Source organism: Panthera leo, chromosome D1 (assembly GCF_018350215.1).
Source record: "Panthera leo isolate Ple1 chromosome D1, P.leo_Ple1_pat1.1, whole genome shotgun sequence".
Lineage (NCBI taxonomy): Eukaryota > Metazoa > Chordata > Mammalia > Carnivora > Felidae > Panthera > Panthera leo.
Genome location: NC_056688.1, coordinates 96,686,714 through 96,711,980, shown reverse-complemented (window position 1 = coordinate 96,711,980; position 25,267 = coordinate 96,686,714). Strand labels below are relative to the sequence as shown.

The window sequence follows — 25,267 nt, the reverse complement described above, 5'->3', positions numbered from 1 at the left end:
TGGGCACAATTGCTATAGCCCCATTTTACAGGCGAAGAAACAGACACAGAAAGGCTGGGTGAATTACCCACGGTCATATAGCTTATAGTTGGGGAACCAAGATTTGAATTCAGTGACTCCAAAGGCCATTACCCACAGCCACCATAGTAGTGTGGAAATCTGTTCCTTATTCAAAACCCCAGAATAACCTCCACGTCCCAAGCCCAGATCAACCAGAGTTTGCTGTCTCTTTTTTCTCCATCTCAAAAAGTCAGGGGCTCCCAGCTTTCCAGGCAGCCCCAGGATATCAGACCGGCCAGGCAGAGGCAGCCGGGGAGGCTCCACATACGGGGTGAGGAGTTGAGTTATGGATCAGCAACCAGACACTGAGTTGGTAAAACCAAGCCCTGGAAGATCGCAGTTTTTAAAATGCAAATTTTCTCTGGGTGGCTTTCTCATTTCATTACGTTGCGGTCGGTGGTTGGAGTTTTCTCCCTCTTTTGAAAATTGTTGCTAGTTTTGGGCCCTGACCTCAGCCGCAAGGTGGGGATGGGGCTCCTTGCTTGTGCTAGGCTGTTTCTGGGCGATGTTTCCAGGCCTCTGAGGCAACGGGGTTCAGCGCTTCTCCCAGAGAAACCCTGCAGCTCCTACCAGCAGCTCTGGACCCACTGGTCTGGTTCCAGTTCAACCATAGGGCAGCTAGCCAGTAGACACAGGCACAAAATTCCCTGGGAAATCAGAGACGGCTTCAGAGAGGAGGTGACATTGGAGGCATTTCCAAATTAATTCAGTATGACCAGTATTGATGTTAGTCCCTCCTTTAACAAATATTTACCAAGCCCTTATCATGTGTTGGGGATATAGTAATAAGCCAGAGGGACCCTTGCCCTCAAGGAACTCACCTTCTAGGCAACAGCAAGTAAGCAAATAAATGAATAAGATAGTTTCAAATAGTCGGAAGGGCTACAGGTAAGGTAAAAGGATAGAAAGTGAGGAGTAGGGGGAGTGACTTAAGACAAGTGGTCAGGAGACACTTACCTGAGGAGCTGAAATTTAAGTTATGCTCGATTGTTAGGAAGGATCCAGAGCCGTGAGGATATGAGGGTCACGGTGGCCATGCAGTGGAGAGTGGGTGGTTGGGGAGGTGGGGGGCAAGCCGGAGACCACTTAGGGGACCATGCAGGGAGCTGAGGGGGTGATGACGGAGAATTGGAAGGAGAGGGATGGGGAAAATGCAGACATGGCGGCAGATTTAGAAAGTGGTGCCATTTGCATGTGGATCAGCCCTGGAGAGTAAAGAAAATGAGCTCTCAAAAAAAAAAAAAAGAAAAAGAAAGAGAAAAAGAAAGAAAAAGGAAAAGGAAAAGGAAACGAAAAAGAAAGAAAAAGAAAGAAAAAGAAAAAGAAAGCAAAAAGAAAAAGAAAAAGAAAAACGAAAAAGAAAAAGAAAAAGAAAGCAAAAAGAAAAAGAAAAAGAAAAAGAAAAACGAAAAAGAAAAAAGAAAAAGAAAGAAAAAGAAAAAGAAAGCAAAAAGAAAAAGAAAAACGAAAACGAAAAAGAAAAAGAAAGCAAAAAGAAAAAGAAAAAGAAAAACGAAAAAGAAAAAAGAAAAAGAAAGAAAAAGAAAAAAGAAAAAGAAAAAGAAAGCAAAAAGAAAAAGAAAAAAGAAAAAAGAAAAGTGAGCTCTCGATGGTGACTTCTAGAAGTTTGGCTTGAAAAATACTAGTTACGTGGGGAGGTTATTTTCCAGATGAGAAATACAGGGGCTGGAACAGGTTTGTTGATGCCAGGAAATGAGAGTTCATGGGTGATAATGAGAACAATGGTAACTATAGTTAATTGAACACAATGTGCTTGCTCTTTGCTTAAGCTAGTTCCATTAACATATCAATAATCCTGTGAAATAGATACGTTCCCATCCCCCGCCCCCCCCCCCCCATGAGAACAGAATCTGGGAAAGCGGAAGCTTATGAAGGACAGACCTGGGGTTCAAACCCGAGTCTGTCTGCTCTGAACGGTTACACTCAATAGTGCTTTCATAATTCAACTTTCACAAATAATAAGACTTTTTACAACTGTTGTGTTTAAAAACATTTTTCTATTTTTCAACAACTTTTCAGCACTTGGCTAAATTATTTAACATTTTCTTAAAAAAAAAAAAAACACGAAAGAATGGCCAAAAAGAAATAAAATAAATAATGAACCTATGTGGATGTCAAAATCCTCCCATGAGAGATGGACATTAGACACCCTGGGCATTAGGCAAGTTGCCCACTAGGCACATGGACTCTGGTGAAGACCCTGGATGCCCCTCTGTGACCTTTAATATATCTTTCAAAGCCTGGTCTGCCTGTCCCTTCCCTCCTCCATGGTTTTCTAGCCCATCCGCTATGACCTTCCCCCTCATCTCTGTCCTCTCACTAACCAGGACTTCTTTCACTGCCTCCAAACCTCCCTGCCCATCCAAACTGCGATTCTCACTCTCCTGTCTCCTCCCTTGGTTAGCTCCTACTCATGTGACCAAACACAGGCCATGCATCACCTCCTCCAGGAAGCCTTCCCAGACTCCCATCTGGTTCTTCGTTTCAAGGGTCGTAGAATCAAGCTCCTCCTGTCCTCAGCGCTTCCTTGGTTTTAATTCCCACCTATCAGTGTGATTTCTCACCACCTCTCAGCTCAGAGCTGGCCCTGAATAGGGACTCGGTAATTGACTAGTGAATGAATCGTGTTTCTTGGCAGCTTTGAACGGCTCTGCCTCTTGCCTGTGAGTCCTCAGGGGAGACTCGTGGCTCAGACGCAGCTCTGTCCCGGCAAGACCTGGCACCCCCCTCTGGAAGAACTAGCCCGGTCACCACGCAGCTAGACCCTTACTCCCAGGTCACCTGCTCTCCACGCCCGCAGGGCTCCAGGGAGGGCCACAGTGGTGACTGGCAGAACCGGGAGGGTGGGAGAGGAACAGGGAGGGAGTTATGGGGAAAGGGAAAAGCCTTTTGTTGTCATGGGGAGGGGCCTGGGGTCTTGATGGGGGCGTACCCCACCAGCTCAGCCCTGCTATCTGGAAATCCTGCCCCCCTTGGGGCTCCAGACCACCAGCAGCCCTGCTGAGTTGGGGTGGGGAGGGGCATGGGGGTGTGCAGTTACCATTAGGGAAAACGATGATTTCATCAGAGACCTCCCCTTTCTCCGCCTGTAGCCTTGTCCTGGGTCCCTTTCGGAAGGCTTCATTTTGAGGCCCAAGCTGAGGCTGAGTGGGGCGAAACGCTCCGCGGTCCAAATATTTGTAAATGGAGCTGTTTTCCCAAGCTTGAGGCTGGGAAGCTGTGACCCAGAGGCTGGCCAGGGATCGCAACGCGGGGTCCCGGCCAGCCGCTTGCTTGTTAGATAAGATAGTTCTATGCTGCCCGGCCAGACCGCGAGCAGAGGAGGGCAGGGCCTGCCTCTCACACATACCTAGGTTCCTGGCGCACACTGAGGCCAGGCACGCAGCAGGACCTCAGTTGACGTCTCCTAAAAGTCCGCCCGGCCAGTTCCTGGACCAGCTCCCGCTGTCACGTCGGGCAGACCTGGACTGGGCCACGCTCAGTAGCTACACAGCCTTGGCCAATTCCCCTGATGGCTCCGTGCCTTACTTGCCTCATCTGTGAAACGGGGACGATGAAGTGCCCACCTCGCAGGGTTGTCAGAGGGCTCAAACCGAGCCCCGTACTTGGCCCCCTGTTGGCTCCTGGAAAATTCTCACTCCTAGTGACCCCCGGCAATCTGGGGGAGCTGGCAAACACCCGGGGAAGTCCTCAGATTGAGAGACACAGCGCCACAGGGGTGACAGCACGCCGATTCTGTGGATACGAGGAAATGGGCGGGTGACAGTGCAAGAGGCAGAGCCCCTAAACGCTGGTGGCCGCAGTGACAACGAGGGGCATTTGTTTTAGAGGCTCAGGCTCGGGGTGTTGGGGGATGCAGAGAGCTGGAGCCTGACGCTTCTCAGACTCTTCTTTTCCATAGAATGTCTTTAAAATTTAAAGTATGTGTGGGGCGCCCGGCGGCTCGGTCGGTTAAGCTCTTGGTTTCCGCTCAGGTCGCGAGCTCACGGTTCACGAGCTCGAGCCCTGCACTGGGCTCTGCACTCTCAGCACAGAGTCTGCTTGGGATCCTCGCTCTCCCTCTCTCTGTCTCTCTGTCTCTGTCCGTCTCTCTCTGCCCCTCGCCAACTCACACCCTTTCTCTCTCAAAATAAATAAATATTTTTTTAAAAATAACGAGATAAAAGTATGTGTGGGGAGGGGAGGACAGAGGGACACCGGAGGGAGGCCGGACAGGGCCGTGGCCCAGCCTCGGGCTCTGCTGGGCTGCCAGGATTGCCACACCCTGTGCCCTGCTCTTCCCATTTGTCACACGGGGGCTTAGAGGGACTGGCGTCCGAGGGATTCCGTGAGTGGGTGCCCATCAATGCCCAGAACGGTGCCGTGCGTGTTGTGGAGGCTTCTGCGTTCGCCTGAAGAGAGCCAGCACGGTGTAACCGAAAGCGCGTGGCTTTGGCCTCCGTGTCTGAGCTCAAGTCCAGCCTTCTCTCCTCTCGGCCACAGAAGGATGTCGCTGAGTCACTCTGAACGTTGGGCGCGTGCTCGGTAAAATGGGAACGATGACGGTGATGATAATAACGGTGGAGACACTGATGCGAGGAGTCCGCTGTGGCACCCAGCAGGTGACATGCTCCAGGTGGCTGGGATTACCACGGTCCCAGACTTTCCTGGAGTACGAGGTCTTAGGTGTCAGGAAAAACCGATTTACAGGCTGGGTTTTCAAGGATCCTGCGGTGGTTAATTGCATGTGCCAACTTGACTGGGCCACGGCGCCCGGATCGTTGGTTAAACCTTATTCCGGAGGTTTCTGTGAGGGTGTTGACGGATGAAATAAGAGTCAAATTGGTGGCGTTTGGGTCAAGCAGACCGCTCTCTATAATGTGGGTGGGCCTCATCTAATCAGTTGAAGGCTTGATTACAAGAAAAGATGAATCTTCCCTAAGCAAGAGGAAATTTTGCCACAAGACGGCCTTGGTACTTGAACCACAAGAATGGCTAGTCCCTGGGTCTCTACCCTGCTGATCGACGCTGCAGATTTTGGATTGCTGCCTCCAATTGCTGTTTATTTAAGAGAGACAGCACAGGTCAGGGAGAGGCAGAGAGAAAGAGAAAGAGAAAGAGAGAGAGAGAGAGAGAGAGAGAGAGAGAGAGAGAGAGAATCCCAAGCAGGCTCCGCACTGTCGGCATGGCGCCTGATGTGGGGCTCGAAACTACAAACCCGAGAGATGATAACCTGAGCCAAAGTCAGACCAGCTGAGCCACCCAGACGCCCTTCAGCAGGGTTCTTTAACATTGAACTGGAAGTATATCCTCAGGAAGTAGACCCTTGGGGCCCCAGACCCTGGGGAGGCCTGGAGTGATGAGGTGGGAGGGCAGACCTGTGTCTTGTTACCCTGTGAAACCACAGCAGATTGAGCAGAAGGCCAGAAAGCTCCTTCTTGGGGAAAACGTCCGGGTAGTGAGTTTGGGGTGATGTCTGAAAGGAGCCTAGACTATTGTCTACACCCAAGGACCTACGTTGCAGAGAAACACTGTGGATGGAGGGAAGACTGGGGTCCTAGCCTAAGTTCCCTTCTACATCCCGGGCCTCAGTCTCCCCATATATAAGGTATAATAAGGGCTCGGACTCTAAAGTTTCTAAGGCACCCGCCAGGGTGGATGCCCAGGAGGCGCTGGGTGGGACAGTGACCCAGGCAGAGGGTCAGAGAGGACTGGGTAGGAGCAGAGGCAGCTCACAAGCAACAGTAAGGAGAAAAGCTACTTTAAGTCCTGCTGAGTGGATCACTGAGAGAGGGGAAGAGCCCCTCAGGGTCTAGCGATTCCAGAAAAACAAAGCTTTTTTTCCTGGGCTATCAAACGTTTCTATTAAATTTTTCTTCAAAAACATTTTAAAATTATTCAGGCGCCCTCCACTCTAACCATCTAATTTAATGTTTTGTATGCTGTCATTAAAAAATAACTTTGGTGTTTGTTTTTGCTTCTTACAAAAAGAATGCTCATTTGTTATAGAATGTTAAGAAAATTCACACAAGGGGAAGAAAAGAAGATTGCCCACGCATTAATGAGGGCAGGCCACCTGCTGTTAATAAACAACTCCAAATTTCAGTGGCTTAACATAATAGGTTATTTTTGCTCAAGCAAAAATCCAATGACGGTGTCTCTTACGTGGCCATTTTCTGGATGATTCCAGGACCCAGAATCCTCCTCTCTGTGGCTCCATCATACTCTAGGGCCCTGGGTGCTTTGTCTCTAGCCAGCGGGTGGGAAAAAAGGTCAACGACTGTGCTGCAGGTTTTATGGGTTCAGCTTGGAAAAGGCAAGTATGATTTCTGCTCACGTTTCATTGGACAGAATTCAGTCACATGGCCACATCCGACTGCAATGGAGGGTGGGAAATGGAGTCTAACTATGTGTCCAGAAGAAGAGGGATGGATCCCACGGGGTCCACCACATCCTGAACTTCAGCGCTCCGGGAAGCACCACTCGTGCTTTGGGGAATCCCCTTCCATTCTGTTTTCTATGCCACGTACATTTTGTGTAATAAAGCATTTGGCTAACAGGAGTGCCTTTGCTATCCTTGGTGTGCCCATCGGACCAGACCTGATAGTTTAGGCCGACGGGATGACATAGGGTGGGGGCTGACCATGCCTGAAAGACCAATCGTGTGATTAGAGGCTCGGGGCTTTGAGCCGAGTGATGTCAGCTCAACTTCCGGGGAGGGGCGGGGGTTAGAGATTGAGCTCAGTCCCTTATGCCAATGTAATGAAGCCTCATTAAAAACCCTGGACGCTGAGGCTCTGGTGGGGCTCCTTGTTGGCAGTATTGTGTCATACACGGATGCCAGGAGGGAAGCATGGTGCTTGGAACCCTCCCAGACTGAGCCCCATGCGTCTCTTCTAATGCGTATCCTTCTGCTATCATACAATGCTAATTGCGACTACAGTGCCTTTCTGAGTTCTACGAGCCTTTCTAGAGAATTAATGAACCCAAAGGGAGTCCATGGGGACCTCCAGTTTGTAGCCGGCTGGTCTGAAGTGAAGGTAGCCCTGGGGACCAGCAAACTGGTGGCTGGAGTGTGAAGAGAGGGCAGTCAGGTGGAGGACTGTGCGTTCTTCCTGTGAGGCTTGGCTCCACTCCAGGTCCGTACGGATATAGATACGGATTCGCACGCACAAACACTCGTTGAAAGGCGTGTGTTCCCAAAGACGGGATTGCTCTATAAACCCTACTTTGTAAGATGCTCTTTTCCCCCCACGTGACTGTTGCTGCTGGTGTCTTTCCAAGGACTTGACCTGAATCCCAGGTCACTCCGGAAACCCAGCCAGAATTCTAGGACTCTACTTGTTTTCCCAAGTTGGAGACAGATGGAATGGCCCAGCCCAGCCTTTCGCCCTTATCTGGTTCAAACCTCGTCCTCGGCATCACCCGGCAGCACCCCTGGAGGACGGCTGGGTGAGCTTAGCACAGCTAAGTGTGGGCAGAGACATCTAGGCCAGCGGCCGGCTCTCCAGAGCCTGCGATGTCAGGTGCCCGGGCCAGAGCTGTGGCATAGGGAGGGGTCTGGAACAGACCAGGACAGTGTGGGCTGAAGCAGGGGCCCCACCCAGGCTCCAATACTTCACCCATTGCCGTCCTGCCGTGGCCGCTGGGATAGCCCTGGCTCCCTGCGTGCCTGGCCTTCCGCCGCTGCCTCTTGTCGGGCACAGGGAACTTGGGTGGGGCTGGGGGTGGAGAGGCAGACAGAGAGACAGGTAATGCTCGCTACCTTACCGTCACATGCAGAGCCCGAAATTGACCTCAGACATCCTCCAGGTCAGGACTGTCAAATTCTACTGCTGTTAGAATCACCTGAGGAATCTGTTCACAAGGCAGATTCCCAGGCATCACCCGCCCCCACCAGACAGGCTCATCCATTGGCACTGGCGTGAAGATATAAGAACCCGCAATTATCACATCACTTACGGGTGATTCTGACCTAAGTGAGCCCACTTTCTGGTACATCCTCCTTGATTACCTGAGGCTCAGAGAGGGTAGGTAATCCTTGAATCTGTGCCCTGATGACCATGATGTGCCTGACGTTGGGGAGGCGCAGAGAGACGGACAGTCACCCGAGGTCGCTTGCCCTCCCTCTTGGGGCCAGAATGAGTGGCGGCTCCAGGCAGACGGCTTTGTTTGCCAAGGTCCCCTGGCCCCCAGGCATCCACAGGGCCCGGGTTCCACAGAAGAAGAGGCTTTGTCAGCCCCTGGGGGGTTTTTACATTCTTCTCCATTTGGTGCATGTGGAAACTCATCTCTGGCTTTTCTTTTTAGGAGACAACAAAGCTGGGACTCCTGTCCTGGGGGATAGTGCAGCCTTCACCCCACAGGAATGGTGGTGGGGAGAGCCTTTCCGTACCACCCCCCCCCTCCGCCTTGCTAACCACAACTGTACAGCCCCTGACCTCCCTCCCTCCTTCTCCGGCTGGCGGCCGGCAGGGTGGAGGTCCCTGGGAAAACTCCCGTGGCTGAGGAGCCAGCAGACGGTGCCCGGGGCCTTGGCAGGGTCCTGGACTCAGGATGCCTCCTCCGCGGCTCAGCCTCTGGTCTGGATGCGCCGACGGGATGTCTGGTGGCCTGGCGTTGGCACGCGGGGCTGTGCTGTGCAGGTGACGTACGTGCTACTCCGGGTTTCCAGAAAATTCCGTGCCCACGGATGGGGACGGAGTGGCAGAGACCGCAGAGATGGGGGCCAGGGATGATGCTCCAGACTCAGAAAAGAACCGGAGACTTTGGCCTCTGCTGCTGTGCCCGCAAGAAGCCGCTGAGTCACGATGTGTCCTCCAAAGGCAGCCACGGGTCTGGTCTGTGGCCACCGGCTCCGTGGCCATCGGCTCCTGGCTTCTCACCCTGTGCCAGAGCACCTTCTCTCCTACTCCATCAAGCAATGCATATTCATCCCAGCAAAGCTAAAAATACAGACAAGAAGAGGAATTATCACCCCCAACTCACTAGTTAGAGAAAATCACTTTTGACCTTGTATTGCATTTCCTCCCAGTCTTTTATCTAAGATGGGAAGCAGGGCAATTCTAAGTGTGGTCTGCAAACCGTTTCACGAAGAGAAAGTACGAAAAACACGAGTGAGCATGTAGAAACTTCTATCGCAATTTGACGTGGCCAAATCACCGTGTTTGCCAAAAGTATTGGGTTGTAACCAAAGAGAAATCACAAAGCGGTCCTTCAAGGATAGGTAGACTGAGAAGCACAAATATCGATATTATTTTAAGAAACATCCGTGTTTTTTTTTTTTAATGTTTATTTACTTTTGAGAGAGAGAGAGACAGAGCGCGAGCAGGGGAGGGGCAGAGAGGGAGGGAGACACAGAATCCGAAGCAGGCTCCAGGCTCCGAGAGGTCAGCACAGAGCCCGACGCGGGGCTCGAACCCACGAACCGTGAGATCGTGAGCTGAGCCGAAGGGGGCACTTAACCAACTGAGCCACCCAGGCGCCCCAAGAAACATCCGGTTTCGCTCCCTGCTCTGTCTTCATTCTGTGTCTCCCTTACCGCCTCACATTGTGTCTAGTGCTGTCTCGCTTTTATGGCATCATTGTCCCCCAATTTTTGTTTACCAGTTCTCGATGCTGGACATTCTTTTTTTTTTTTTGTTTTTGTTTTTGTTTTTGTTTTTTTTTTCAAAATTTTTATTTTTTTTTTATTTTTTTATTTTTTTATTTTTTAAAATATTTTTTTTTAATTTTTTTTTTTTAATATATGAAATTTACTGTCAAATTGGTTTCCATACAACACCCAGTGCTCATCCCAAAAGGTGCCCTCCTCAATACCCATCACCCACCCTGCCCTCCCTCCCACCCCCCATCAACCCTCAGTTTGTTCTCAGTTTTTAACAGTCTCTTATGCGATGCTGGACATTCTGATGGTTTTCGGGATAACGACCGATACGTGATGAACATCTTTGTTCGTGTTCTCCCTGTGCATTTGCGCCATTCCTGCCTTCAGATGAAGTTTCAGAAATGAAATGGCCAGAACAATGGAGGCCCATCTTTTTAAGATTTTAGACACGTGGCTAAAACAATCTAAAGAAAAGCTGACCCAATGTGCCAGCAAGTTAGGAGAGGTCGGGTTTTTAAGGCAGGCATGGCTGGCGGGGGAGGGGAAGGGATTTGTGCAAAACAGCCGCCTCTTCCCATGACAGCCTTTCAGAGATTTGGAGACTGTGACTGCGTCTAAGCTCCTTGTGTCCAGGTCCTTCAGCTACTCCTCATATGGACCCAAGAACAGCAGGGCCAGAAGTGGCCTTGGGAGTTCCCCGCCTGGAAGTTCTCAGTTTGGCTTCTAAGCCGCACTGGTTCTGCAAGGTATGCATTGGTATTGCCAGCCAAAAGGACTCTATGATGAAATCATCTTGAGAACCAGTGAACTAAGCAATCCAAGAAGATGTTCACTGCAGGACTTCTCAGAGCATTTAATATGTTAATGTGCATTTTTTTTTTTTTTTTTAAATCTTCAAAAGGGGCCATAGCGAACAAAGTTTCCCCAGCTCATCTGACCATGGAAACCTTCGGGGAAGGGCAGCTCAAAGAAACAACCGTTCGTGGAACCCCCTCCCCCAACACAGTGGTTTTCAAACTTTCGGAAAGACACAGAACACTTTCTTCAAATTATTTTGTATAAGAAATCTAGTGGATTTTATGCAGAACAGGTAAAAACAGGAATGGAACAACACAGAGGCCTGATGATTCATTGTCTTTCCCGGGAGGACCCCCCGGGCGATATCTCAGAACTCGTAAGCAAGCCTGTAGCACTATTTGAAGACCCTAGTCCCCAGTCGATGTCCCCTCCCCCACCAAGGACTGTTTGAAAGGTCATTGTAGGGGGAAGAGGGCAACTGTATGCATAGTTAGTAGTATTTGTGGAGCACTTATGTGTCAGACCCTAGTGTGAACTTTAGAGAAAAATAAGAAACATTCTCTTGTCCCCCAAAAGTTCAAGTCTGGCGTGTGAGATGCACGCAGACACGTGCAAAGGGAATCACAAATACAAAAGGTATGTAACAAGGAGAAGTGGCATGATAGACATTTGTTTTTTGTCTGCCACACGTCCCTTCCTTTGGGAAGCTGCCTCTCTCACGCTCCATTACTGGTAAGGTACCTGTGACAATATTCCATATGCTTCCAGCCCACCAGCTGGCAATGTGACTCTTGCCTGGCCGTCACGGCATCCTATTCTCCTGGTCTCAGGGGCCGGTTGGGGACAGCACGTGACGCAAACCTGGCCAGTCAGAACCATTCCCTAGGAGTGTAGGTTGATGCTCTTTTGGGGGGGGGACACTGCATTGGGATGGCAGGAGCCCCTCCTCTTTCTGCCCCACTCTCCCACTTTCTGCCCCCACTTCCCAGAGGGACTCCACCTATAGCCGGAAAGAGTGAGGGCAGTCCCCACAGAGAAAAGGGTCGAGTGACGAAAGGTGAGAGAATCCTGACGTCTTCATTTCCAGGACCCGCTCTAAGCCTGGACTTTGCAGATACGCGAGCCAATTAATTCCCCATAGGGATTTACACCAACATGAACTGCATTTCTGTTGTTTGTTATCAAAGGTGTCATTGACTAATGCAAGGGACAAAAGACGTCGAGGAGGGAGAGGTCTCTTCCGGCTGGAACAGTCAGAAGAGGTATCTCAGAGGATGTTGACCTTGAACTTGATTTGGGAGGATGTAAATCCTCTAGATAGGAGGGGGTGGAGCATTGCAGGTGGAGGGGATGGTGTGAACAGAGACGGGGAGAGAGGTGTGGAAAAAGTATAACAGTTAACCAGGGGACCGGGAGTACCTGGAAAGACAGGCTTGGACCATTCTATAGGATGGCCGTGAAAACCAGGGTGAAAGGTTTGGTTGGCAATGGGGAGCCACTGGGGGTGTCTGACCATGGATGACGCAGACAGAGAAGGAATGGTAGGTCTGACTGGTGTTTTAGGAAGATCCCTCTGACAGCAGGTGACAGGTGGGACATGGGGATGAGGGAGAGGGAGGAGCCACCACTGAAGGACTGGGAGCACTGAGCTGCCACCGGCACAACAGAGAAGTCAAAGGGACGTGTTGACTTGGGGGCAAGGGGACAGATTGGATCAAGCCGCACTGAGGTTGAGACCCACTATGGATTGAACCGTGACCCCTCAAAATCCGTATGTTGAAGCCGTAAGCCCAGCGTGGCTGTATTTGGAGTAAGGAAGTAATTAAGGTTAAATGAGGTCATTAGGGCAGAGCCCTGAACCTATAGGATTAGCGTCATTATAAGAAGATACCAGAGTGCGTGCTCCCTCCCTCCCTCTCTCTGTGCCACGTGAGGACACCGAGAAGTTCTGCCAAGCCAGAGAGAGAGTTCTCCCCAGGAATCAAATTGACCAGCACCTTGATCTTGGACTTCCCAGCCTCCAGAACTGTGAGAACTCACTGTGTTCTTTAAGCCCCCAGCCTACCGTATTCGGTTGCGGCCACCCGAGCTCAGGCAAGGCCACAGGGGGCATGGCGCTCAGGTAGAGACAGAAGTGCACCTGCGTGCACGTCCACCTGGGGGCACTCTTCTTGGTGGCACAGATCTACAAATCTGCCCGGACCTGGGGCCACGTGCCCCAGGTGTAACCATCACCTTTTTCATCATCCCAAACAAAACACCCCAGACCTGTTAAATACAAATTCCCCCTTAAATTCCCCGCCCACCGCCCCCCAGCCCCTGGTAACGCCTATTCTATTTTCTGTCTCTCTGAATTTGCTCATTTTAGGCACCTCACGTTAATGGAAGCGAGCGTGCAATATTTGTCCTTCTGCGTCTGGTTTATTTCCCCTAGTGTCACATTTCCCAGGCCCACCCACTCTGTAGCATCTATCAAGAGTTCATTTCTTCGGGTGGCTGAATAGTATTTTGCTGTACGAACACACCACATTCTGTTTTTCCATTCCCGTGTTGACGGGCAGTTGGGTTGTTTCCACCTTTCGGCCGCTGGGAATAAAATCGGTATGAACACAGTGTCAGCAGCCATCGTCTCGACCATCAGGCTGAACGGTCGCTTTTTTCTCCCCTGAATCACTGACGATCATGTTTATCTCCAAAATAGCTGAGAAGAGAAGTCGTGTTTGAGTCGAGGTTTGATTCTCTGACAGTCTCCCCACACCCTGTGGCAGCTCCACAAACCTGAAACCCTCCCCGATGCTCTGAAAACCCGGGTCGGGCCCTGATGTGCAGCTTCCGGTTGAAGGTGGCACTCCCTCGACCCCCACCCCCACCCCCACCGCAACAAACGGACGTCGTCATCCGGCCACCTGCTCGAGCCCCGAATCTGAATCCTCTGCCTTCTATCTTCTGACATCTTACATGCCATGGCAGCGCCTGTCGGCTCAACCTTCCAGAATATAGCCTGACTCTGCCCAGCGCTCTCCCTCCCTGGTCCGTGCCATCATCCTCCCCAGCTGGAACTGAAACGGACCCGCGAAGTCTTCCTGATTCCTCCCACTGCTCCTCTGTAACCCACTTTCCTCCAGCTGCTAGCGGACTTTGGAAGGCAAAGGCAGATCACACCATGCCTCTCTTTATGGCTCTCTAGTGGCTTCCCATGCCGCTTGGCATCCCCCCCCCCCCCACCCCTGAGTTATCTGGCTCCATGTCCACACAGCCACTGCCACCCCGCCAACCCCATCTGGTGCCCCTTCCCCCGTTCACACCAGCCACTCTCCCCTTCCTCGCTTGCTCCTTCCTCGGGGACTTTGCAACTTGATGGGGTGTGTGCTCCAAAGTACCCTTCACCCGATCTTTGCATGGCTGGCTGTTTCTCACCTCGGAGAGATCCGTTCTAATGTCACCTCCTCCAGGAAGCCTCCCTGACCACCCAACTGGAGCAGCTACCCCATACCCAGGCCTGGACATCTCTGTCCCATGACCACACTTAAGATCTTTATGCCACTGATTGCTGTATGAAAGTATCTCCTGTCTGTCTTTATCTCCTTCTTCATTGTCTCTTGTCCCCCTCCTAGATGTAAGCTCCAGGAGAGCAGAGGTCCTTCCTAGTTGCCACTCCACCCCACCCCGCCTCCCTGTTCCCAGAACAGGGCCCGATACGAAGGCACTCAAGTGTTAGTAACAAGCAAACCATCAAACGCACAAGGATGTAAGTAAGCACTGGGGTATATCTGAAGTTTCCCTGTGCTTTCTGAAGTCTGCGGTGGGATCCAGGCTCTGCCAACACTTCCTTACGGCCCGGGGTCTCGCGTGCATAGTAAAAGCATGCGCTGTCTTCTAATGGTGCTTGCACAAGTCTCGCTTTCTTGTCGCCAACATCAGCTGTGGGAGGAGGGTGCCTTCAACAGAACATGCACCAGCACAGCCGTGGACCCCCCTCCACAAGGACGCTGGCCCCACGCGCAGGGCTTTGGGGCTCCACCAGGGAAACTGGTCTACCTGGGGTACAGCCTCTTCTCCTGGGGGTTCCAGGAAACCTCGGGGTCTCCAAACATGCAGTCTTTTCTGCTCCAGGGAGGAGGGCGATGCTTCAGAGACAGCGCCTCCCTGTCTTGCGGTCGGGCTATTCTTGGGCCTCAGAATGTTCTTCTCCTCGGTGCTGACAGCTGTCACCTCTCCCGGTGGTAGTGCCCGGCCTCTGGAGCCCCACTCGCTGGGTGGCAAGGGCTTCCTCGGGCCCCACGCCCACCTGGGCTCTGGCAGGCGTGGTAGGAGGAACTCAGAACATGTGGCACTGGGGGCTCCTCTCGGTGCGGCCCGGCTCTTCCTCCTCCTGCCAAACAAAAGCTTCCTGCTCCGGCAGGGACAAGAGCCCGTTTCTAATTGTGGAACAAACAGACCAAGCCCTTTCACCAACTCCAGGGCCCCTGCCTGATTTGCTTGCTTTTTCCTTCCCCCCACTCCCCCTCCGCTGGCCACGTTCCCTTGCGCCTGGACTCCTACCCCACTCTCTCCTCTCTGGTCTCCGGATGGACGGTCACTGACCTGCGGCTGCCATTTCCTCTTCCTCCAACACCCAGTTTATCATGTCTGGAGTCTTCTAGAAACTGATAATAGCCCCCTTTTCCTCCTGCATTGTTCACTCGGTCAGCAAGCATTAAATCATCATCACCATCATCACCACATTCAGCCATCACCATGGTTACCGTTTACTACCTTTATCCTTATCCCCACGGTTACCACCTACCACCATCACCAGGGTTTGCTACGTGCCCAGCGCCGCGCTGAGAACTTGGTGCGTCTCATTTACTCCTTGTGAAGTAGGCTTTACTATTAGCTTCATTTCACAGAGGAGGGAACTGAGCTCAGAGAGGTTGCGTAGTTTGTCCGGGGTCACACGGCTGGCACCTGAGAGAGCTGGGATGCTAACGTGATGCCACTGGTCGGCTCAGCCCTCAGGCTCCACGGCTTCCGGTGGCAGAGGGGTTAGAAACTGAATTCTGAAGCGAGGCAGCCCGGGCTGGTCAAAGCCTGGTCAAAGCCCTGCCCCTTCCTGGCTTTGTGGCTTTTGTCACTATTTGACCTATGCCTCAGCTTGCTTGTCTGTGACATGGGGATGACAGTGGTACCTACCCCCCAGGTCGCCATGGGCATTAAAGGAGTTCATAGATGGAGAGCGCGTACATTGTCTTAGCAGGTGACTGGGACAACAAATGCTCTGGGACACGTGCAGAAAGCGCAGTAAGACACAGCCTCTTCCCTCAGGAGCTTCTGGTCTAATGGGAAAGACAGTCGCATCGTGGGATGAATTAAGCCACAGAAAGGAACATGGCATGTAGATGGGCAGAGCAGGGACATATCACAGGGGCCTCCACTCAGGGCCATGCCGAGGCCAGCTTAATCGTTTTGTCTGTTTATTTTTTAGAATTCTTTTATTTTGGGGGCGCCTGGGTGGCTTGGTCAGTTAAGCGTCCGACTTCGGCTCGGGTCATGATCTTGCAGTCCATGAGTTTGAGCCCCACATTGGGCTCTGTGCTGACTGCTCAGAGCCTGGAGCCTGTTTCAGATTCTGTGTCTCCCTCTCTCTCTGCCTCTCCCCTGTTCATGCTCTGTCTCTCTCTGTCTCAAAAATAAATAAACATTAAAAAAAAATTTTTTTTAAAAGAATTCTTTTATTTTGAAATAACTTCAGATGTACAGAAAAGTTGCAAGGGTGTTATGGAGACTTCTCATACACTCTTCCCCCACCTTCCCCTAATATGAACCTCCTACTTAAGCATGCTACCTTTATCAAAACTAAGGAGTTAGCATCGATGCAATCCTATTCACTAAACTACAGCCTTTGTTTCGATTTCACCCATCTTCCCAATCCAGCACGTACTCCGGGATAACGGGTTGCATTTGGCCAGCTTAGTTTTGAAGGAGGAATAGGAGTTTGCCAGGGCACAGCTCTAGCCATCGGAGCCACTGGGCACGACAGGCCAGATGGGACTACAGCTGGGCTTTTAAACACATGCCTGAAGAACGTGCTGTTTCCCCAGAAAGAAGACAAAGGAAACGGGACCACAAAAGAGGTTCGTGATGGTGGTTGTTCCCAGCCACACTCCCTCCAGCTCTGACCCCATGGGAAGGTTATCGGAAGAGGTCAATATGGTGCAGTCAGGCAAAGACCACCTCTGTGGGCCCTTGTCCTACAAGGAGGGCCTGATTTTACAAGGAACCTCAAAAAGCAAATGGAACGGCTCTCCAAACTGGGATCGAGCCCTGGCCCTTTGGGCTCTGCATCTTTGGGCCAAGGTAAGCATGGAACTGATGGCCCCAGGAAGACTCGTGGGGTTGATTTCCTGGCCTTGGGATGCAATTAGCGGTGTTCAGGAGGAAGGTGATGGGATCTACAGAGGGGCAGTGGCAAAGCACGGTCCCCCAGGTTCAGGGAAGCGTCTTCTACGAAACAAACTCCTGCTCTTCTCTTTGAGTCACTTTTTCCATCTTGGCCTTTGCTCACCGTGGGAGCGCTAAGCCACAGAGGGCCTGGGTGAGGGGGCAAAAGCGTAGACGGCGGCAGGGGGTGGGGGATGGGTAGCCTGGTCTGCTTTGCATCTAGGTCAGCCCCAATCTCTACATGTGTAATTCACTTGGCTTCCAGGGCCTCGTCCTCGGTCTTGGGGCCAAAGCCTTAGCTAGAATAATGTATTACTGGCCTCATCTTCCCTGGTTGGAAACCAGGCCAGGGGATCAGGAAATCTGCATGCATTTGTCTTTTTATGCAACACGGATATATTGAACGGCAGCCCGTAGCCTGGCGCTGTGCTAGGCTTCCCATGGAGCGCTGTTCTCTCAATAGCCCACCTTCAACAAGGACATAAAATAAAGGATATAAAACTTTTTGTAGCCCCTAGAATTTCCTACTCTTACCGTAACAACATAACGACAAACTTAGTGTCTTAACACACCGTAAATCTATTGTCATACAGGTTTGGAGGTCCGAAGTCCAAAACCAATCTCACTGGGCTAAAGTCAAGGTATCAGGAGGGCTGGTTTCTTTTGAAGGCTCCAGGGGAGAACCTGTCCCCTTGCCTTTGCTGGCTTCCAGAGGCTGCCTGCATTCCGTAGCTCCTGGCCCCTTCCTCCATCCGCAGAGCCAGTGAGGTAGAATCTTCTCTCCTCCCTGACTGTGCCCTTACATCTTTCGCTGTCATAAGAACCCCTAGAATTACATTAGACCCACCCGAATTTTCCAGGAGAATCTCTCCTTCCCTTCTCAAGATCCTTAATCGTATCTGTGAATTCCCCCTTGCGTTGGAAAGTAACGTGTTCCCAGGTTCCAGGGATGAGGACATAGACATCTTTGGGGGGGAGGGGCGTCCTTCAGCCCACCACAAGCTCGTTTTTGAAGTGGTTGACAGCCCAGGTTCTAACGTCCACAGACCTGGATTTGCATCCCCACCCTGCCCACACCCTTACTGTGTGACCTTGAGCTACTTAATCGCTCCGTGCCGTAGTTTCTTCCTCTGTAAAATGAGACTAACAAGGGACCTCAAGGGTTGTCGTGAGAAACATATAAGAAATATATAAGCTAGCGTATGAATTCTAGCCAGAGAACCTTAGCTAGAAACAACAGAAGCTGCCTTTCTGCTGCTTTGAGCAGAAAAGCAGCCGCTCGTAAAGTCATCAGGAAGGCTGGAAATCTAGGGCCAGAAAACGTCAGAACAAGGCAGAACTGTGCCAACGAGGCTTCCTGTGTACCTCCCACTGTCCTATGCACCCAGTGCCTGCTGCTGCCATCTGTGGCCCTGCCACAGGACGCTGGCCGCTCTGGGGACAGACCCTCTGCTGCTCCTGGGCTGAAGCAAGTGCTGGGCAGGAGCGTGGGATTGGCTGGCCCCAGTCACATGTCCTCTTCTGGGTTGCAAGGGCTTCTGGGAAAGCTAGGATTGGCTTTCTCAGCTTCTGGGCAGAAGGCTGGCTCTCCTCCCCTTCTTGATGCATAGGATGGGGAACTCTTCAAACCCAAAAAGGGGTTCAGCTCTCAAGTCAAGCACTTGCGCACTGCCACTCGTGATGATGGCTGGTCCGGGCTTTCTACCGATGGATGAGGTACAGTTGTACCCACTCCCCAGAGCCTACTGGTCCCTGTTGAAAGGTGCCCAGATGTGGCCCGAGATCCCAGGCGCTCTCACCCAGATGCCAGCCAAACGCCGAGGGTGACAGCCACTCCCAGGTAGCCATCTGGCCAGAGAGACCCTGCTTGGGCTGGAGAGCTCGCAGCGCTGGCTAACTTCATCAGCTTTTGTTGGAAGGAGAAAAAGACAAACCGAGAGAGTGAGAATGAGCACGCAGAGAGGCAAAGGCGTCCGAAAGATGTTTTTAATGTGCATCCGATTATGCAGCCAAGCCAGGGGCCTCTGCCCAGCTTCCCGGCACGTTCCTGCCTGAAGACAGCTTGATGATTTGAAGGCAGCCGCGGTCAGATTGTATACCTGTCAACTGCCTCTCGGCGCTCGCTGGGGCACAGGCTCTAATGAGGCCTGACACCTCAGGAATCCAGCAGGATGCGAAACAGCCGCAGAGGGCAGGAGGGGAGGCAGGCGGGGCCTGCTCCGGCCACTCGGCCCGCCTGGAATGCGCCAGAGGAGTACGGGAGGGAGCCTGGTGGGCCCGGCTCCAAGTTGTGCCATGGCCATTGCTGATAGGATAATGGCAAAGCCACATCACCTCTCTGAACCTCAGTTTCCTCATCTATAAAATGGGGTTTAGTATTCTTTCAAAGGTTTACTGGGGAGATCCAGGATAGAGTATACAAAGTGCCTAGCTTACAGCAACACCTAATAAACGATAATCATAAATCTTATCAACCTTGTCAACACCCCCATCAACCTGCACATTCTTGTCTGCTTCACTTACTTGCCTGTTGAGGTGCTGAGAATTCGACCTCTCGGATGTTTATCCTCCATGATATATTTTTCCAGCTTTCTGGAGATGTAATTGACATGTAACGTTGTGCAAGCTTAAGGTGGACAAAATGTTGATTTGATACGCTCGTGTATTGCAAAGTGATCACCACCATAGGGTTAGCTAACGCCCCCAACCCGTCGCGTGAATAACTTTTCTAGAGAGAGAGAGAGCGAGTGCGTGCACGTTCACATGCAAGTTTGGGGGGAGGGGCAGAGAGAGAGACTCTCAAGCAGGCGCCACGCTCAGCACGGAGCGTGACTCAGGGCTCCATCCCACAACCTTGGGGTCATGACCTGAGCCGAGTTCAAGGGTCAGACACTTAGCCGACGGAACCACCCACGCGCCCCTTAACTTCTCTTCTTGGAGGTGACAACATGTAAGATGTCTCTTAGCAACTTCCAAATATATAATCCAGTATATTAACTATATATGCACCATGACTCGTTGTTTTACCTCCTTGAGAGCCTGTTGGGAGAACTTTGAGCCTGAGGTGAAATGTTAGAGATGATGTTGGCCAGCTTGTCCATGTCTCTGTTGAGGACATCCGAGCTCAGGGTGGGGAGGTAACTTACCCCAGGAGGGCAGACAGAGCATGAGGCCCCTTCTTCTTGGAGCTCCTGCCATGACTCCAACCGCAGGCATGTTAGGAAGACGCAGAGAAGGGGAACAGCCAACATTCTGGGGCCACCAACCATCATTCTGGAAAACGCGGGTGGAGCACGTCAGAGCCCTCAGGGAAGGCACAGAGAGGTATAGGCAAGGGCCGAGAGCGCCAGTCCCTGTGCTCTGGTAGAGGGAACAGACACTTGAACAAGCCGTCCTAGGAACCTGCCGAGAAGAGCAGATTGCAGGCCCAGAGCGGGGGAGACCGACCCTTCCTGGGGTCTGGGTGTTGTCATAGGAGCTGGTGGTGAAGCCGGGCTTCAAGGACTTCCCGAGACGGGATTCAGCAGAAAGGGGGAGCAAAGAATCACATCTGGTTAAGGAATAAAGAGGGGCTTCACGAAGGAGATGAGATTCGCCCTACCCTGTGAAGGAAGGATCAGGTTTCCAGACAGAGAAAGGTAAAAAGAGCAGACCTGGCCGTGGGCACAGCCTGAGCAAAGGCGGAGAGATGAGAGCATAGGGTGTGCTTGAAAGTGAGTGGTTCGGTCGGACCGGAGAACGAGGGGCAGGAAGCAGAATGGTGGGAGCTAAGGCTGGTACAGCACTTGGGATCAGGTGGGGGTAGCAGGAAACGCCAGGGAAAGGGAAGCTGTGTTTAATTCCAAGGGAAGAGGGAGCCATTGAAGGTTGCAGAGTCCCGCTGCGGCGTGCCTGGGGCTGAGGTGTGATGAGAGGAACTGGCACAGGGAGAAGCAGGGCAAGGTGGACAAGGAGTTTAGGTTCTCGCCATCACCAAGATTCACCAACGCACAGCCTCCTGATGACGTTGAATAGCCTCAAACCCAGCAAGTCCACAAGTCCTCTCCTCTTTGCTCAGGGGGTCGAGTCTCATGCCCTTTTGGTGAGCCCGGCTTTCCCAAGGCTTCTGCCTTGAGTGCTGGTTGGTAGGGGTTGGGGAGCCCCTTGCTCGGGCAGCTCCAGCTGAGTACTGACGAGTGATGCTCGGTACCTCGCCTTAATGACAACTAACGTGGTTCTTATTACTTCAGGGCTTTGCTAAGATCACAGCACACAAGGGGCAAGGAGGGGGCTTGGGGGGTGCCTGCCACGTGCTGGGCAAACGCACACACCTTCGCTTCACTGCATTCGCACCACATCTGTGATTTCACCCAATCCCACAGCAACCTCGTGGGGGAGATGTTAGTACCCCATTTCATAGACGAGAAAACTGAGGCTCAGAGGGACTAAGGAAACTGCTCAAGGTCTCTGGGCTAGACGGTGGCAGAGCCACGGAGCACCCAGGTGGCTCAGTGGGTTAAGCGTCCGACTTCAGCTCAGGTCATGATCTCACAGTTCGTGAGTTTGAGCCCCGCATCGGACTCTCTGCTGTCAGCCCAGAGGCTGCTTCGAATCCTCTGGCTCTCTCTCTCTCTCTCTCTCTCTCTCTCTCTCAAAAATAAACTTTAATGAAAGAAAAAAGAAAGTGGCAGAGCCAGGACTCGAACCCAGATCTGTGTGTCTCCAAACTGATGTTTCCCCCACATCACGCTCCCTCTGGAGAACAGAACCTGGCCTACAAAATGCCACGAAGGACACTCAACCGCCTCCTTGAGGGTAAGGAAGTTCACGGCCAAGGTGAGCCCCAATACCTCCTCATGAGGGGTCTGGGAACCATTAGCCAGGATAGCCAGAAACCAGTGCAGTCCCAGTCAGGTCCTGGGTGGGTGGCGATGAAGTTGGTGCCACTCGGTCTTCTCTGGAGTGTTCTTGGCTCTTCCCTTCCCTGTAAAGAAACGTCCTCTGCAGCTACCGCAGGAGCACCCTGGGACCGCCCCCAGCCGGGCAGTAAAGGCACGCCTCCCAGCTCTCCAGTACAGCCTGGAAGGCCAGCCTTCCCCCGATGCCCTTTCCTCCTGGGGAAGTGCTTCTCTCTCTCCCAGACAAGCATGCCCTCAGTGGTTGCAGCTGGACATGAACGCTGCCCCTTTCCTTCCATGTTGGGACTTCCTGTTTAATACCTCTGTGCCTACTTACTCCCTAGCAAATTTCTATCATGCCCTACCATCCCCACTAAGCCGTCCCCAGCCAGGACGTGACCACCCTCCTCTCTGGCACTGGTCCCACCTCGATAATGGGTAATGCTTACCCAATTAGCACCCATTACCAATAATGGGTAATGCTTACCCATTAGCACCTCCCAGGACACCCAAGCTCCAGCTCTGTGGCTGCTGCATTAATCAGGTCTCCTGATTGCAAGTGACAGAAACACAGGCTGAATGCATTGAAAGCCAAATGGAATGGAATGGGATAGGATGGGATGGGATGGGATGGGATGGGATGGGATGGAATGGAATGGAATGGAATGGAATAGAATAGAATAGAATAGAATAGAATAGAATAGAATAGAATAGAATAGATTAGAATAGACTAGAATAGAATAGAGTAGAATGGAATAGAATAGAAATTGGCCACTACAACTGATAGCTGTGGGGATGGGGATAAGACCAAATCTAGAGTTAAAAATGCTAGTAATTGATTTTCTCCCTCCTCTGTCCCCCAACTGTCAGTATGTGCCTCATTCTTGCCTCTCGCAAATGGGCTCCTCTACAAGATAAAGAAAGGGCCTCGGATTCCCAAGTCTCCAGCTTCCCAGTGGACCAAGTCCAGTGGGAAGGAAGGCATCTTCTTGCTCTGGTTCCCTTAACAGGGAAGAGCTTTAGTGGACCCCAGGGCCGGAGGGGGGCCGTGGCGTCACTCCGGACCCAGTCGCTGGGGCCAGAAGGATGGTGGGATGATTGGCCCAGCCTGGGTCTACTTGTGCTCAGGTCTGAGGCTTGGGGCAGGGAGACTTATTACCAGAGGAATGGAAATGGGGAGCACACTCAATGGAAAGAATAGTTTCCATATACCAGGGAGCAGTGGTGAGGAGTTTGCCCAGGATGGTTCGAACAAGAAGGGTTTCCCAGTCCTTGGGGCCATCCCAGGGGCCATCCCAGGAGCTGGGTCCTAACGGGGTGACAGAGCAGTGGTCTTCACAGCAAGCCGGGAGGCAGAGGCCCCCCTCCAGGGAGCTTCCCAGCTTCCCCTGCAGGGAGATGCCAAGAGGCAGAATCCAGAGTGTGAAAAAGACGCAGAGGAATCGGGAACGCGGCGGGTGCTGGGTGGCTCTGCCTGAGAGGCTGGGCGGCGGGCAGGGGTACCCGGCTGCTCACCAGGACAACCCCTTGCCCGCCCCCACCTGCTCCGGGCGGTGTGGGAAGAGAGCCCCGGCTGGTCAGGACGGGGAGGGTGGCATCCTGCCTGCACCATTAACTGACTGTGTGACCTGGGCCTCAGTTTCCCCGCCAGTGAAATGAGAAGGTCGGATGGAAGTGGCCTCCGCCTCCCCCGGAGTCGGCCCCGGCTCCTCCCATCTCCCCAGGAGCGAGCGTGGCCCCCCGAAGGCCCTCCGAACCCAGGAATGTGCCCCGGGCCTCAGCCTCCTCTCAGCTCCTGCCCGAGGAAGCTGGGGGAGCAGTTGGCAGGGCAGCCAAAGGTCCCCTCACCTCCCCCTCTTCTCCCCGAACCATTGCTGCTTCCCCCTTTCTTTCCTCTTTTGGCTGCAAAGCACATACAGATGTGCGGCTGTCGGCCACAATCAGGGGGCTCAGGTGAGGAATGGGGCCTGGCAGCCTTCGGCTTGTACTCGTTTGCCTGAGTGCAATTTCCCCATAATTACACTTCCTAACTTTTCAGCATCTGTGAAAGATCATCTTCTGACACAGCGGAGTCAGGCTCGCGCCGGCCAGGAGGCGAGGCCCTTCGTTCGGAATCATTTTCAACAGGCAGAGAAAACACATTTGCTCTCGCCTTTCCGGCACGAACGACGTCCCCGGGAGACAAGCCCAGGGCCTCCCGGTGGCTCCGACCAGCCCGTGTCCCGGCGCCTGCCAACCCGTCACCCGCTCCCGCGCCGACTCTCCACCGCCCGCCTCGGTTCTCGGTGGCTCCTCGTCGGCCACCGCGGGGTCGCCCGCTCACAGGCTCACCTCCCGCAGCCCCACTGGACGGCTCCGTCAGTCATTCACGGTGACATCTGGAGGGTCACCTACGCTGTCACCCCCTGCTGACTCGCCACCACTATAGTTCGACCTCCTCAGGCCTTCACCCACCCGTGTTCTCTGCCGTCACCTCGTCGCCCACAGCCACGCACAACCACACGGTCACCTACAGCGGCACGCCTGCACAGACGCCCCTTTCACTGCCCTTCGCCGGCGTCCCGGAGCGGCACGGAGTCCGGCCCGAACCCCCCAACAGGCGCCCCACGCGGCACCCAAGCCCGCCACCGCACGGCCTGCAAACCCATTTCCTCTCCCACTCGGGCCAGCGGGGGTCCCGTTCCGGGCAACACCAAACTGGAGATCCCACGCCGCCTCTCCCGGGACCTCAGATGAAGGTTTGCGTTGACAGGGAGGGGACCGGAAGGAGAGGCAGACAGAACTGAGGGCCGCGGACGCTCTGGGGAGGAAGGAACCACAAGGGGCCTTATAAACGCACTGGGGATGCGGCCAGGCCTCCAGCAACGAGCGACAGCTCAAGGGACAGTCACGGATGCAACGTGTGCCAAGGACTGTGTGGGGAAGGGGCCCCGGGTGCTCAGATCTCCCCACCTGGGGCCTGCTGGCCCAGGGCTGGGGACCCAATCCCACTGCCTCAGGGTAAACAGACTGTGAGCCAGGGAAGGCACTCCCACTTCTGATGGAAACCAAATACCCCGGGGGTGAATCATGCCCAGATCCTCAGACAGGGCCACTCTGTTCTCACAGTTCTGTAGGAAGGATTGCTGCTCCCAAGACCAAGAATCTAGAAGGAGCCTGGGGGTGGGGTGTGGTTTCAAGCAAGCTTTTCCTTTTGTGCCTGAGACAGACAAGAGGCACATGCCTCCTAGCCCCAGCTCACGGCAGACATCACTAATCAATCATGACACAGAGAGGTTAAGTAATTTGGCAAAGCTCACCCCTCTGATAAGTGAGAAGAGCCGACTTTTGAGCCTGGGCAGTGTGAATTCAGTCCTTGATCTTAACCATTGTGCTTTACTGTCCCGTACCAGCTCTGGCCGCTGGCCTCGGAGGCAGCCTGTGCCTCCTGTATAGCTCCCCAGCAGAACAAGAGATGAAAACAAACCCTTCAGAGAGGGGGGTAACTGAAAGCAGGGCCAAATGT

The 25,267-nt window shown here is 52.9% G+C and overlaps 1 protein-coding gene and 1 long non-coding RNA gene across 7 annotated transcripts; one reads left to right on the top strand and one right to left on the bottom strand.

Moving 5' to 3' along the window:
- Nucleotides 1-8,352: 8,352 nt before the first annotated feature.
- Nucleotides 8,353-15,554, bottom strand: LOC122200728. 6 transcript variants are annotated; one of them, XR_006193907.1, is made up of 4 exons: nucleotides 15,050-15,554; nucleotides 14,504-14,883; nucleotides 14,208-14,386; nucleotides 12,876-13,166 (listed from the first exon to the last, which is right to left on the bottom strand). XR_006193907.1 is itself a non-coding variant. In XM_042906457.1 (3 exons), the coding sequence occupies exons 1-3, from the start codon at nucleotides 15,090-15,092 to the stop codon at nucleotides 8,718-8,720; spliced, it is 711 nt and encodes a 236-aa protein (XP_042762391.1). In that variant the 5' UTR covers nucleotides 15,093-15,554; the 3' UTR covers nucleotides 8,353-8,717. The 6 variants fall into 6 exon arrangements, 1 of the variants encoding a protein (XP_042762391.1); XR_006193909.1 differs by having other exon boundaries at nucleotides 12,876-13,051; XM_042906457.1 differs by lacking the exons at nucleotides 12,876-13,166; nucleotides 14,208-14,386 and adding an exon at nucleotides 8,353-9,005.
- On the top strand, nucleotides 15,254-23,949 carry LOC122200732. The gene is made up of 3 exons (XR_006193915.1): nucleotides 15,254-15,324; nucleotides 16,379-16,578; nucleotides 23,801-23,949. It is a non-coding gene; the product is annotated as an uncharacterized LOC122200732 (long non-coding RNA).
- The last annotated feature ends 1,318 nt before the right edge of the window (nucleotides 23,950-25,267 follow it).

What these genes read in the sequence shown, in the direction of transcription:
- LOC122200728 (XM_042906457.1), bottom strand. Translation starts at nt 15,092, where the DNA reads ATGATAAACTGGGTGTTGGAGGAAGAGGAAATGGCAGCCGCAG. An exon ending in AGAGGAAATGGCAGCCGCAG is followed by an intron (nt 14,884 to 15,049) that starts GTCAGTGACCGT and finishes TTCCACAATTAG; the next exon opens with AAACGGGCTCTTGTCCCTGC. An exon ending in GAGAAGAGGCTGTACCCCAG is followed by an intron (nt 9,006 to 14,503) that starts GTAGACCAGTTT and finishes CTGTATTTTTAG; the next exon opens with CTTTGCTGGGATGAATATGC.